The sequence below is a fragment of the Bubalus kerabau genome, chromosome 15 (assembly GCF_029407905.1).
Source record: "Bubalus kerabau isolate K-KA32 ecotype Philippines breed swamp buffalo chromosome 15, PCC_UOA_SB_1v2, whole genome shotgun sequence".
NCBI classification, from domain to species: Eukaryota; Metazoa; Chordata; class Mammalia; order Artiodactyla; family Bovidae; genus Bubalus; species Bubalus kerabau.
Window position 1 is genome coordinate 18543451 of NC_073638.1, and position 13545 is coordinate 18556995.

General features: G+C 41.1%; 1 protein-coding gene across 1 annotated transcript in view; it reads left to right on the forward strand.

Moving 5' to 3' along the window:
- DDX10 (DEAD-box helicase 10) overlaps positions 1-6989 on the forward strand; it is a 303633-nt gene extending 296644 nt beyond the window's left edge. Inside the window, exon 18 of the mRNA XM_055547820.1 lies at positions 6360-6989. Coding sequence (XP_055403795.1) covers positions 6360-6537 — 178 coding nt within the window. The 3' untranslated portion in view covers positions 6538-6989. The remainder of the gene's footprint in view (positions 1-6359) is intronic.
- Positions 6990-13545: the final 6556 nt, after the last annotated feature.

Consider the following 13545-nt stretch of genomic DNA (forward strand, 5'->3'; position numbering starts at 1 on the left):
TTAAAGAATGTTCTGAGCATGCTTGAGAAAAATGTGTATTCTGCTGCTGTTAGGCAGAATGTCCTTTATCTGTCTCTTAAATCCCTTTGATCTAAAGTGTAGTTCTAATCCAGCATGTCCCTTTTAATTTTTTGTCTGGATGATCTAGCCCTTGTTGAAAGTGGTATACTAAAGTTCCCTTCACTTGCTGTATTGTTGTCTATTTCTGTCTTCACATCTATTAGTATTTGATACATTGTGGTCCTCCAGTGTTTGGTGTATGTGTATTTATTATTGTTATATCCTCTTAATGATTTGATCTCTTTGTCATTGCATAATGATCTTGTTTGTCTCTTGTTACCATTTTTAGCTTAAAGTATATTCAATCTGATGAAAGTTTAGTACCTCAGTTCCCTTTTGGTTTCTAGGAATATCTTTTTCCAGTGTTTCATCTTGAGAGTATATGTTCTTAAAGCTGAATTGAGTTTCTTGTAAGCAGCCTGTGAAAGTGAAGTCGCTCAGTCCCGTCGACTCTTTGCGCATATAGTTGGGTGTTATCCATCCACACACTCTATGCCTTTTCATTGGAGAATTTAGTCCGTTTACATTTTGAATAAGATTGATATGTAAGGAATTACTAATGCCATTGTATTGTTTTCTGGCTGTTTTGTTGTTCTCTTGTTCTTTTTTTCCTCTCTCTTGCTACATTATTTGTAAATTGATGATTTCTTGTAGTGATATGCCTTGATTCCCTTCTCTTTATCTTTTGTGAATGTGCTATAGATTTTTGCTTTTTGGTTCCTATGAAGCTTACATAAGTCATCATATAGGTATAACAGTCTGTTTCACACTAATAACAGCCTATTTCAATCATATCAAATATTTCTACCCATTTATCCCCTTTTTATGCTTTTGATGTCACAATTATATATCACCTTTTATCTTGTGTATTTATTAACCAGTATCATAGCTATAGTAATTCTTAATGTTCTTGTCCTTTAACCAATATATGAAAGATTCATGTTAAACACACCACCATATTGCAATAGTATGTTTACTGGTGTGTTGGATATTTTCATGTACTAATTAATGTTCTCTGATTTAACTTGAACTTCTTTCATCTTTTTTTTTTTTTTAATAAGGTCTAGTGGTGATGGATTCCTTCAGCTTTTATTTGTCTGGGATAGACTTTATCTTGCCTTCATTTCTGAAGGACAATTTTACCAGTTAGAGTACAGTTAGTTTTTTGTATCTATGGGTTCCACATTCAACCAAGTGTGAATCAAAAGTACATAAGGAGAAAGATTCCAGAAAGTTCCAAAACTTAAGTTTGCCATGCCCCAGCAACATTTAAATAGCACTTACGTTGTATTGGGTGTTAAAAGTAGTGTAGGAATGATTTAAAGCATATGGGAGGATGTGAATAGTTCATATGCCAATAAATCCTACACCATTTTATATAAGTACTTAAGTATATGCAGATTTTGGTAACCTGAGAGGGGAAGGGAGGAGAGTCCTGAAACTAATTTCCCACAAATTCTGAAGAATGTCTGTATTTTTGGTTGGCAGCTTTTTTCTTTTCAATACTTTTGATGTATCATCACATTCTTTCTTGGCCTGTAAAGTTTCTGCTGAGAATACACTGACAGTCTTATGAGAATTCCCTTATAAACTGCAAGTTTTTGTCATCTTGTTACTTTTAAGTTTCAGTATTTTGCCTTAATTTTTGACAGATGTAATATTAAATGTCTTATAGGAGATCTCTTTAAGTCAAATTTGTTTGAACATCCTTGAGCCTTGAACTTAGGTATACAAATCTTTCCATAGATTAGTGAATTTCTCAACTGTGATTTTTAAAAAAAAAAAAAAGAAAAACAAGTTTTCTCATCCCTTCCTCCTCCTCTTCCTCTGTGTGTGTGTGTGTTCAGTCGTGTCCAACTCTTTGTGACCCCATGGACTGTAGCTTGCCAGGCTCCTCTGTCCATGGCACTTCCCAGGCAAGAATACTAGAGCAGGTTGCTATTTCCTCCTCCAGGGGATCATCCCAGTCCAGGGATTGAACCTACGTCTTCTGCATTGATAGGTGGATTCTTTACCACTGAGCCACCAATAATTCACAAATTATTTCCTTTGATATTTTTTCTTTGTTCTCCCCTGACTAGATAATGTAAAAATTCCTGTCTTCTAAATCACAGAGTCTTTCTTTTCTTTAATCCATTTGCTGTCAATCCTCTCTTTTGAGATTTTCATGTCATTCGTTGCGTTATTCAGTTCCACAATTTCTATTTGGTACTTTTTTTTTTTTTTAATGATTTCTGTCTCTTTGTTAGATTCCTCATTTTGTTTGTATATTGAATTCCTGGTTTTGTTGAATTTTCTTTCTGTGTTTTCTTCTACTGCACTGAGCTTCCTTAAAACAGCTATTTTGAATTCTTTATCCAGTAAATCGTAAAAGTTCATCTCTTTGCGATTGTTTCTTAGAAGATTATTGTGATCCTTCTGGTGGTGTCATGTTTCCTTGATTTTTCATGTTTCAAGTTTTGTGTTCCTGTCCTCACATTTGCAATAGCAGTCGTCTCCTCCAGTCTTTACTAACTGCCTTCAGGAGAGAAATACCTTCTGTCAGCCTTTCTAGGGATTCTGAGGCTTTCTCAGGCTTTCCTTAGATATGCTTGCTCTGTGCTTCTTGCTGTCTTTTAAGGCAGAATTATTAAGCTTGTGTCCCTTCTCTTGATTCTACAATGCACGAGGTTGAATACTGATAGCTTCCCTTTTGTTTTCCCATGGGTGATACTAAAGCTGAAGTTTGTGGCCTATCCCTGACCCACAGATTTGGTTCATGCTCATTAGCTATCTGCCAAAGCTCACTCTCACCACTAGCCTCAGGAGCACTTGCAGGGAGCTGGACACAGGCAGGACAGGGGTGGGGTTGGGTGAGGCCCATGGAGCTCTGGGGGTGCCCATGGGCCAGTTGGAGAGATCTACTTGCAAGGCATCTCCAGCACTTCATGGGCAGGCATCTGGGTGGAATTCAAGATGTAGGTGGTAGGATTTATGTCCTTTTAACTCCCTCTGAGAGTCCTATCTACCTAGCCTGTCTTCCCACCACTCTGTGGAGCTCATGATTTAGTTCTTTGGATAGGGTGAGAGAGAAATGGGAAAGAAGTTTCACACAGTTGGGGAAGTCAAGCACTCACTCACATGCTCCCACTTTCCTTCATGGGAAAAATCACAGGCCAAGATTTCTCTTGGCCCTGAACTATGCCACCTTTGGGGAGGATTGATGTGAATAAAATCAGGCTGTTTCATTTACCCTCTCCAGTGTATCCAGACTCTCATTTTTTTGCTCCATTGGTATGCTGAAACTTCTCCGCAGGAGACCCAGACTTAAATAAAGTCTCACTTGTCTGTGGCTGATTGTCTCAGACTGCCAACAAGTTATTGTTATTCCACTGCCAAGAAGGCCTAGAACTGTGGTTTGTGGTCCACTGCAGGGTTCACAGCTGAGATTGAGGTCCTTATGCCTCTTACCCACACGTGATTGGTTGAGACTCCTCCAGGGTCTTTTGGTGTATAGTGCTAGATCCTGCAGTATCCGCAAAGACACTTTTGTCCATGGATGGATGCCAGATTGTTGTTGTTGGGTGGGGACATGAGTTAGGATATCCCATTTAGCCATGTTGCTGACATCACCCTCTACTACTGCACCGTTTAGAAGAGTCCTTTTCTGAAGATACCAAATTATGACCATGTTTTGACTAAATATTTTCAGATTTATTACATTATTCTCTTTTGGGGAAATGTTTTCTAGATTCATAGCATTATCCCCCTTTGGGGTAAGTTGGTGTTGTTGTTCAGTCACCCAGTCGTGTTCGACTTTTCGTGACCCCATAGATGCAGCATGCCAGGCCTCCCTGTCTCTTACCACCTCCCAAAGTTTGCCCAAGTTCATGTACCTTGCATCAGTGATGCCATCCAGCTATCTCTTCCTCTGACTCCCTCTTCTCCTGCCCTCAATCTTTCCCAGTATCAGGGACTTTTCTAGTGAGTCAGCTGTTCACATCAGATGACCAAAATATTGGAGCTTCAGCTTGAGCATTCAGGGTTGGCTTCCCTTAAGATTGACTGGTTTGATCTCCTTGCTATCCAAGGGACTCTTGGGAGTCTTCTCCATCACCACAGTTTTAAAGGCATCAATTCTTTGGCCCTCTGCCTTCTTCATGGTCCAGCTCTCACAACTGTATGTGACCACTGGGAAGACCGTGGCTTGACTATATGGACCTTTGTCATCAGAGTAATATCTCTGCTTTTCAGCACACTATCTAGGTGTCATAGCTTTCCTGCCAAGAAGCAATTGTCTTCTGATTTCATGACTGCAGGCACCATCCTTAGTGATTTTAGAACCCAAGAAGAGGAAATCTGTCCCTACCTCCACCTTTTCCCCTCTATTTGCCATGAAGTAATGGGGCCAGATGCCATCTTAGTTTTTTTAATGTTTAGTTTTAAGCCTTTCACTCTCCTCCTTCACCCTCATCAAGAGACTGTTCAGTTCCTCTTCACTTTCTACCATTATAGTGGTATCATCCAGATGGGTAACTTACCTATAGAATATCTAAATTATCATTTAATAATTATTTTTTCATACCAATTACAACTTCCTTGCTATGGAAAGTAGTATAAAATATCTTTTTAAAATTTTAACTGGTCCACAAAGCAGCAAAGTTGCTAATTCTGAAAATATTTTCCATCTACATAAATTTTCCAAATTTTTTTTTTTAATTTTATGAACCAGCTGTTTCCTGTACAGAATATAATGTGAGGAGCACATTAACAAAGGATGCATAAGTAAAACCCACTAATTAGGCTGCTCTGAGATGCACTTGAGGTACAGGCAGAGCAAAATCAGTATTAACTTGTTCCAAATAAATCATGGTACTCTGGTCCAGTGGAATTGGCACCAAACTGGCCATACTCAAGAAGATCAGGACTCAGTACTTTTTCTTAAAGTCCTCTTTCTGCTAAGAAGAGCTTTCTTTTCTTTACTGACTGAATTCTCATTATAAGGAACTCTTTCATGTTCATCTCTGTAGGTACCCACCCTTTTAAAATATGGTTATTTGTGGCTTTAAATAACCTCATAGTGTTGTCAGTGTATCTTTCCTCCAGTGATGAGAGAGAATGGCTGCTGAGTCAGAGTATTGGGCATTTGTGGGAGGTGCATGGGAAAATTGTTTACAGATTTCCTTCAAGCTGGTCAGAACTGGATATGTTGATTAGGCACATTAACTTGATATCCCAGCTATCTTCTTAAGGTATAATAGAGTTGTTTGGAACTGGAGCAGTTTGTTGTCTTTTGGAATGCATCTTATGCTTGGAATATATTTTGGTTTCCATCATCTGGCTTTGGGCTGAATTTAGAGTCATTCAGATTGTAAGTTTGAAGATCATGTGCATAATATGGGTTCAGTCATTTAACCTCTCTTAACCTCATTGTAGAATGAGGCCAGTGCTCCCCACACCAAGGATTTTCATGAAGATAAATGTTGTAGTCTATGTAAAGCATGTAGCACAATGCCAGACCATTGGTAAGCCCTTAATAAACAGCTGCTACTGGCATAGCTACCAGGTGGATTTTTAAATTTTGTTTTAAACTTGTGGCCAATAATTTGGTCATCTTTGAACATGATGATGGATGATGGTATTCAAAATGCCTTGAGGATATTTTATTTTTTCTTCAGTTTTTCTTGTGTCGTGACTTTTTCTACCTTCAGAAATTAGTTATATTTTTATGGTCTGTGTGTCAAGTGTGTGCAGAATACCACAGTAATGTTTATGTTTTCTTAAGACCATTTGTGAATCTTAGATACAGATTTAAATGGGGCAGAATTACTTTTTGTCTTAAGTAATTTTTAACTTAACATTTCATGTTCTATTTTATTCATGATCCATGTATCACAAATTGATGCGACAGATATTACCTAAAGGATAAACTAACTTTAGATAGAGATGGTTTGATATGGCAGAACAAGCACAGATTGGAGCCAGTCTGGAGGCAGACTCTGGGCCAGTTGGTGTCCTCAAATTGTGGATGCTGTATCCAAAGCTCCTAGAATTATTGTGAGGATTAGATGAGACCGTGTGTACAATGTACCCTGCCCAGTGCCTGGTATATGATAGCCCTTTGCCCACATCTGTTAATGAATGAGAAGGGACTTATTTATGACACAGATAGCCTGATGTTATTATAGCTTCTTTCCTTCTTGAATAATAATACCACTTTGTCAAGTATCTGTTATTGGTAATTTTGTCCTATTTTTAATGTTTAATTTCATAATAATGTAGTTATTTATAACGGAAATCATTGGATTTGTTTCCACCAGTGATATCAAGAAGAAGCAGACAATGAGGAAAAGGAACAATAGTGAAGTAGAAGACGTGGGACCAGCAAGTCGTGACCGAAAGAAAACCAAGTGGGGAACCTTAGAACCTTTGGATACAGGCCTGTCTTTAGCTGAGGACGAAGAGCTGGTGTTACATCTGCTCAAAAGTCAAAGCTAAATTGTTCCTGCTCTTGTCTTCTCCTTTAAATCTCTGGTCATGATTATGTGGACAAGAAGTTGAAAAAAACAGTAGGTTTGGGGCACTTAAGTAACATGAGTCCCATGTCCAGTGATCACATCTCTAAGCCCCTTTCACAGGCCGTGCTTGGAAGCATCCCATAGGAAACTCACAGTAACAGTGGATCATAAAATTTGCTGATCCTGTTTTCCAGCATGTGCTCTGTTAGATTCTATCCATGGGTTCCTACATCTATCATTGGAAATGCTTCCTGTGTTTTACTGGCAAGTTCTGAAGACCTTGTTTCATTGTTAGAGGTTCCTGTCTTGCTTACCATGTAGAAGTTTCTCTGTGATATTAAACAAAATTGCTCACGATTTTGATATATTTAATATCTCTAAAGAGTATGACGGACCAACCCTGAGAAAAAAACGAATATTTTTGAATTGCCATGATCAATAATAAACATATTTCCTATAAAATATTAATGTTTTCATTGTATCCAGAAATATGAGAGATTCTCAAGGGGAGGCTTTTAGGATTAAAATACTTGGCCAATTCCTGAAACAGTGAATTTTGCATATTCTTAAATTAGCCTTCCTAAAGACATCTTTTAACTTACACTTGCAGACTGGGTAGCCATTTATAAATAGAAGTCCTGAATCTGAAGACTTTGTTATCTAAAACCAGATCTGCTAGTGAGCACCTCATATGCTTTAGGTCCTCTACAAGTGCCTTGTTGAGGATGCTCCACAGATCCCAGCCCAGAGCCAGCTCGTGATTATGAGTAGAACAAGACAGATTCTCTTTTGGTTACAAATGACTGGCAAACTCTTCACAGGGAAAGGAATCTGTGCCTTGGCACAACACCCCTGATTTGATCATAGACTTATCACCTTCTCCTTGTCTTCTCTCTTTCCTACTTTCCACTCCATACACAAAAATAATTTTTGGTTACTGGTGCAAATGATTCCAGAATTCAGGAAAGGGGATATCCACAAACACTTCCATCTCAGCCTAAGTCCATATTTTTATCTGAAAGGTTTCTCCTGCCTTTGTACTTGACATCCCTCATGAGTGATACTAACATCCTTCAGGCATCGAAATGAGAAACTTGATGACTCCTCAGCTTCTCCCTTTCCCCACCCTTCACTTTGCTGGTTCATGGTTAATTCTTCTTCATAATGACTCTCATACCACCATTGTTTCTTCTCCATTTTTACAGCTTCTACTTTCAGGCAGAGTTCAGATTCTCATCGTGACCTGTTCACATTTCTGCAGTGATCTCCTAACTAGTCATTGTGCTTCCTGCCAGCCTTCCACATTATCAGCATTCTCTTCATAGCACTGATCTGAGCATGTTTCTTATGCCTGTTGCAGTGCTTATTATGTAATGTTGCAGACATTTGCTTATAGGCCTGTTCCCTCTGTTATATGACAAGTTTCTTGAGAGCAGGACTGTTTTATCTCTCCTCTGTATGCACAGAGCCAAACACAGCACTTACAGTGCCTTATAATGGGTTCAGTAAACTGAAGTCACTCAGTCATGTCTGACTGTTTGCGACCCCGTGGACTGTAATCTACCAGGGTCCTCCATCCATGGGATTTCCCAGGCAAGAGAACTGGAGTGGGTTGCCATTTCCTTCTCCAGGGTATCTTCCCGACCCAGGGATCAAACCCAGGTCTCCCACATTGCAGGTAGATAGATGTGTTGCCGTTTGAGCCACCAGGGAAGCCCAGTTTATTAATGAATGGGCAGTAAAAAAAACAAGAGAAGTTTTAAAAGTGTGTAGTAGTGCATTGCTGTATTAGCTCTGGTCAGAAGGATATAGAATGGAGGAAATGAGAACTGGATGAAATGGCTGTAATGGGCAAGAATGACTATAATGAAGAAAACAGATGGGAAAGGAATTTGGGGTATAACAACCTGGAAAGATTTTGAAATGAAGGTTTCTGGTGCAGGATCTCTTGAATATTTTCAGAAGACAGAAAGATGCAGAAGTATATAAACTAAGGGTTTACCATTGAATCCACTCTATGCAGTTTTAGATTTTGTTTTCTCTAATTCAAATAAGTAATTTTTATGTACACACATTAAGTAAATATATTGCTGGGCCTTTGGGTCGTAAACTAGTTTGAGTTATATTCTGTCCCTAGACCTGATTAGATTCTGACTAATTTATACACTCTTGAGAGTCCCTTGGACTGCAAGGAGATCCAACCAGTCCATTCTCAAGGAGATCATGATGGACAGGGAGGTCTGGCGTGCTGCGATTCATGGGGTCGCAAAGAGTCAGACACGACTGAGCAACTGAACTGAATTTATACACTGAGGGAATTTTAGTTAGCTGAATTTTGAAAACTGCCTAAAACATCAGAATAGCACTGATTGAAAACTCGGATAACAAATATATATGTTTCAGTGGACTAAATTGTTACTGTTTTAGCTGTGGTGGAGTTGGGGGCACATTCAGTTCAGTTCAGTTCCGTCGCTCAGTCATGTCCGACTCTTTGCAACCCCATGAATCGCAGCACGCCAGGCCTCCCTGTCCATCACCAACTCCCGGAGTTCACTCAGACTCACGTCCATCGAGTCAGTGATGCCATCCAGCCATCTCATCCTCTGTCGTCCCCTTCTCCTCCTGCCCCCAGTCCCTCCCAGCATCAGAGTCTTTTCCAATGAGTCAACTCTTCGCATGAGGTGGCCAAAGTACTGGAGTTTCAGCTTTAGCATCATTCCTTCCAAAGAAATCCCAGGGCTGATCTCCTTCAGAATGGACTGGTTGGATCTCCTTGCAGTCCAAGGGACTCTCAAGAGTCTTCTCCAACACCACAGTTCAAAAGCATCAATTCTTTGGCACTCAGGGGCACATTATTTAAATCTAAATGGCCAAGCCATTTCCTAGACACAAAGATTGGCTCAGACGTGGGTATAATTAATACTCAGGTAAAGATATAAAAAGACTCTTTCCTTGAGAGTAAAGTGTAGAATGTGAAAAAAAAAAAAAAAAAATCCTTACCCAATGGGAAATTCCTAAAAAGGGAGGACGTGGATCTGGAACCTTTGGCAGCCATTTTTTTTCTGGTCAAATGGAGGCTACCTCTGAGAGGCTGGGGGGAATGACCAACACCCTGAGGGAAGCAAAGCAGAGAGATGGAGAGAGAGCCCTGATGACATTATTTGAACCCTTTGGCTTCAGCTGCTTCTACTCCTTGTACTTTCTAGTTGTGGATCAGTAAGGTTTTTTTGCATAAACTACTTTGAATTGCATTTTGTTCCTGGAATTGAATGGACCCTGACTTAATATATATGTTGTGGTTGGGGGGGGGGGGGGGCGGGGGTTGGGGGGGGGTGGCGAGTTAGTTTGCTGATTTGAAAATGAATTTGAACATCAGAAAAAGTGTCAGTAGAAAGCTTGGACATTGTTGTTCAACAGACAGCTGTTCCAGCCCCTTCCTCCCTTGGAAAAGCATGGTTTTTCCAGTCAGCTTATGTTGGGCTTTCCATGTGACTGACTTTAGCCCATGGAGTGTGTGGTAAAAAGTGACATGTACTCATTATAAGCACAGGCTTTAAAGTGCACTGATGCCTCCATCAGCCCTCTTGCTGTCTTCTTTTCTACCTTGGTATGAGCTTGGACCAGAGAGGATACTGCTTCAGGCTGGGCACAAGGTGAGTAGATACATGAAAGAGACCTGCAGTCCCTTTTAAGTCTTGTAGAGCAAGAAATCCACTGAGACTTGGGGTTCTTCGCAGGATAAGGTGAGATAAGCACTTGACCAATAAGCAAGAGCATTCATTCATTCATTCAATAAATGTTAGTCCAGCAGCTACCACATACCAAGCCTTGCAGTCATGAGAGATAGAGCAGTGCCCTCCCCTGCTGTCATGTAGTGGGGGAAGGAGAGAAGAAAATTCATAATTTCAGTGCATTATGAAAAGAGCAGGCAGGAAAAGGAAGATTGCTGTTTGAATGAAAGACCTGTTGCTGGATTGTGAGAAGGATGGAGGATATGGGTAGTAGTTTCTTGGCCTGAGACACAGAGACTAGCATTCTTTGATGCTTAACTGAGGCCCAGAGGCTGTTCTTCAGATTCACTCGTGTAAAATGATCCCTAAGACACATAAGTCTCTGAGCAGACACACTCAGCGGCAGAGTGCTTTGGAGGACTGCCATCTCATAAGCTTAACATGGCATTTTCGATTTGTTTGGGGCTATAAAAAAATGGATGTTTAATTAAATGTAATTAATTTTATTATACAACATTTGCAATATCCTAAACATGAAAGTTGTCTCCATGATTGTCAGAGTCTGCCAGAGGATGCAGATGTTCCTCGGAAGTGTGGGAAGGAAGGCAGGGCTGGGGGTGGTGGTGTTGATAAAGGGGAAAGAGCCTACAATCAAGATTTGAAAACCCTGTTTCATATTTTTGAAGACCATTTTAACGAGGTATGTAATCATAGTGTGATTTTCTTCCACAGTCCCTGCTGATTATACAGCCCAGGGCAGACATTTTATTCCATATTACCCAGCGTCTGCTGAATCAGGAATTGGCAGCCAACCCAAAAGCTGGCCATTAGCCTGTGAGAGAGGCTGGCACAAAAACTCTGCTCAAACAGGGACAAATTGGGCAAATAATGTCCTTATTCTCTGAAGCTGAAATTTGGGTAGTCAGTAACACAAGGTTATGAGACAGACCAGGAGCACATCATGGACATAAGTGAGCTCAGAAGTTAGGCAAAGCTGCAAGTGAACAGGAACTCTGGCAAAATAAAGAGTAAATGGTGAGGGCTTCACTTGGTCGTGGAACAGGAAGCATGCATGGAGAGTGTTGCACTCGGGCTGGAGCAACAGAGACCTGCAGACTCCCCTTGTGAAGTCTCCGAGGTCCACACTGACCCCCTGGGCTTCATCTCCATGAGCCGTCATGTTCTTCTGGGTCCTATTCTTAGATTTCAGTGCAAGTTTGTCTGCCTCAGCCGGGCTATAAGACTCCATTGTCTGAGTTAGTCTAAATGAGTCTTAGGGTTTCTTGGACCCAAAAGAGCTTCAGTAAAACTCAGAATACTCTAGTGCCTGCTGCTGAGACTTTAATGTGTGTAAGAATCACCAGGGACTCATTTAAAAATGCTAATCCCAAATCAGAAGGTCTGAGGTGGAGCCTGAATTTCTTACAGTGTCCCAGATGATGGTATGCTGCTGGCCCTTGGCCACATTTGAGTAGCAAGGCACTAATGGAATCCAGCGTTATTAAAGTCATTATTTACAGATAGGGATCCTGTCAGAGTCCCAGCAGGAAACAGATGGCACACACAAATTAGGATCATTCTAAGGGGATTTAATAAAAGGATCATTTACATAGGCCAGAGCAGGGTGTAAGGAAACCACAAAAGAATAGTCTACCAGAAGCTATTAGTTACCACTTCTCTCCCTGAAGGGATAGGAGGAGGGAAGGGAAGGGGAGACAGACAATTTTTGACCTTCAATTGATACACATAGCCAGCCTGAGGTGAGCACAAGGAAAGGACCCACTGGCCCCAACCAAAGCCAGAAAACAAGTTGCCTGTAGATGTAGTTGTACAGTCTCCAGGACACAGCAAGGTGGAGAAATTGCCAAAGAGATAGGGCGTATGTAGGTGGAATCTTTTTGTGGGGAAGAGTAGAGGCCCTCAGACTCCTTCAACACATACTGTGTACCAGGCACTGTTCTAAGTATAAACACATAACAAGGATGGACAAGAAGCAAACCCAGGATATCAAACACTTGTCAGGTGGAATAAATGTTACAACGGAGAATAAAGCAGGATAAGGAGGTAGAGAAGGTGAGCCACAGGGCAGAGGCTATTTTGATGAAGGTCAGAAAGACCTCTGAGGAGTAGGAATCTGGAGGAAACAGGACCTGCTTCCCAAGAACATCAGCAGCACTTTAGAGCAGGATGTGAATGAAGAAGAGTGTCCAACCATACAGACCAGTCTCACTAGAAAATTCACTCTTCTCGTGGACCTTCAGTGTTGTTTCCCAAGCTCTGCCCTCTCTCCTACACTCCAGACAACTATTTCACACATTTCCCTCTAATCCTAACTCTCCAGTACCCCTTGCCCTCTCCACTCTTCCCAAATGATCTTACTTTTCATTTTACTGAGAAATCAAAAGAAAAGAGACCTTCCCCCAAACTCGCACCGCTGCTGCCCTTTCCCTTACCCAAAAGCCAAAATGATTTTTTAAATCCACCCCTGCACCTGTGCCCATTCTTCCTTTCTGAAGCCAGCCCCCCCTACGTGTGCTGATCCCATTTTCTCTCACCCTTTGAAGGATATTGCTTCTGCAGTTGCCCCCTCTCTACAGTATTATGAGTTTTTCCCTCCCTACTGGGTTATTCCCATCAGCAAACAAGCATGCTATAGTGTCTCCCCTCTTAAAAAATCTTGACATCCCTGTCCCTTTTCGGGCATAATGCCGTTTCTCCCTGTCCCTTTACAGTTCGATCCTTAGAAGAGCTGTCTCTATTACCACCTGCCTGTACTTTCTCTCTTCCCTGCTGCTGCTGCTGCTGCTAAGTCGCTTCAGTCTTGTCCGACCCTGTGCGACCCCATAGACGGCAGCCCACCAGGCTCCCCCATCCCTGGGATTCTCCAGGCAAGAACACTGGAGTGGGTTGCCGTTTCCTTCTCCAAGGCGTGAAAAGTGAAAGTGAAGTCACTCAGTCGTGTCCGACTCTTAGCGACCTCATGGACTGCAGCCTACCAGGCTCCTCCGTCCATGAGATTTTCCAGGCAAGAGTACTGGAGTGGGGTGCCATTGCCTTCTCCCTTCCCAATCTTTCTTAAATGCTTTATTGAGATGTAATTGATACGAATATGCTGTACATGTTTAAATGTGCAATTTGCTAACTCCTGTTCTTGATTACTTCTTTTCAGTCTCTCTTTCTGGATGTTTCTCATATTCTTTACTTCTAAACATTAGAGACCTTCTGACTTCATCCCTTGGGTTTTAACTACATTTACT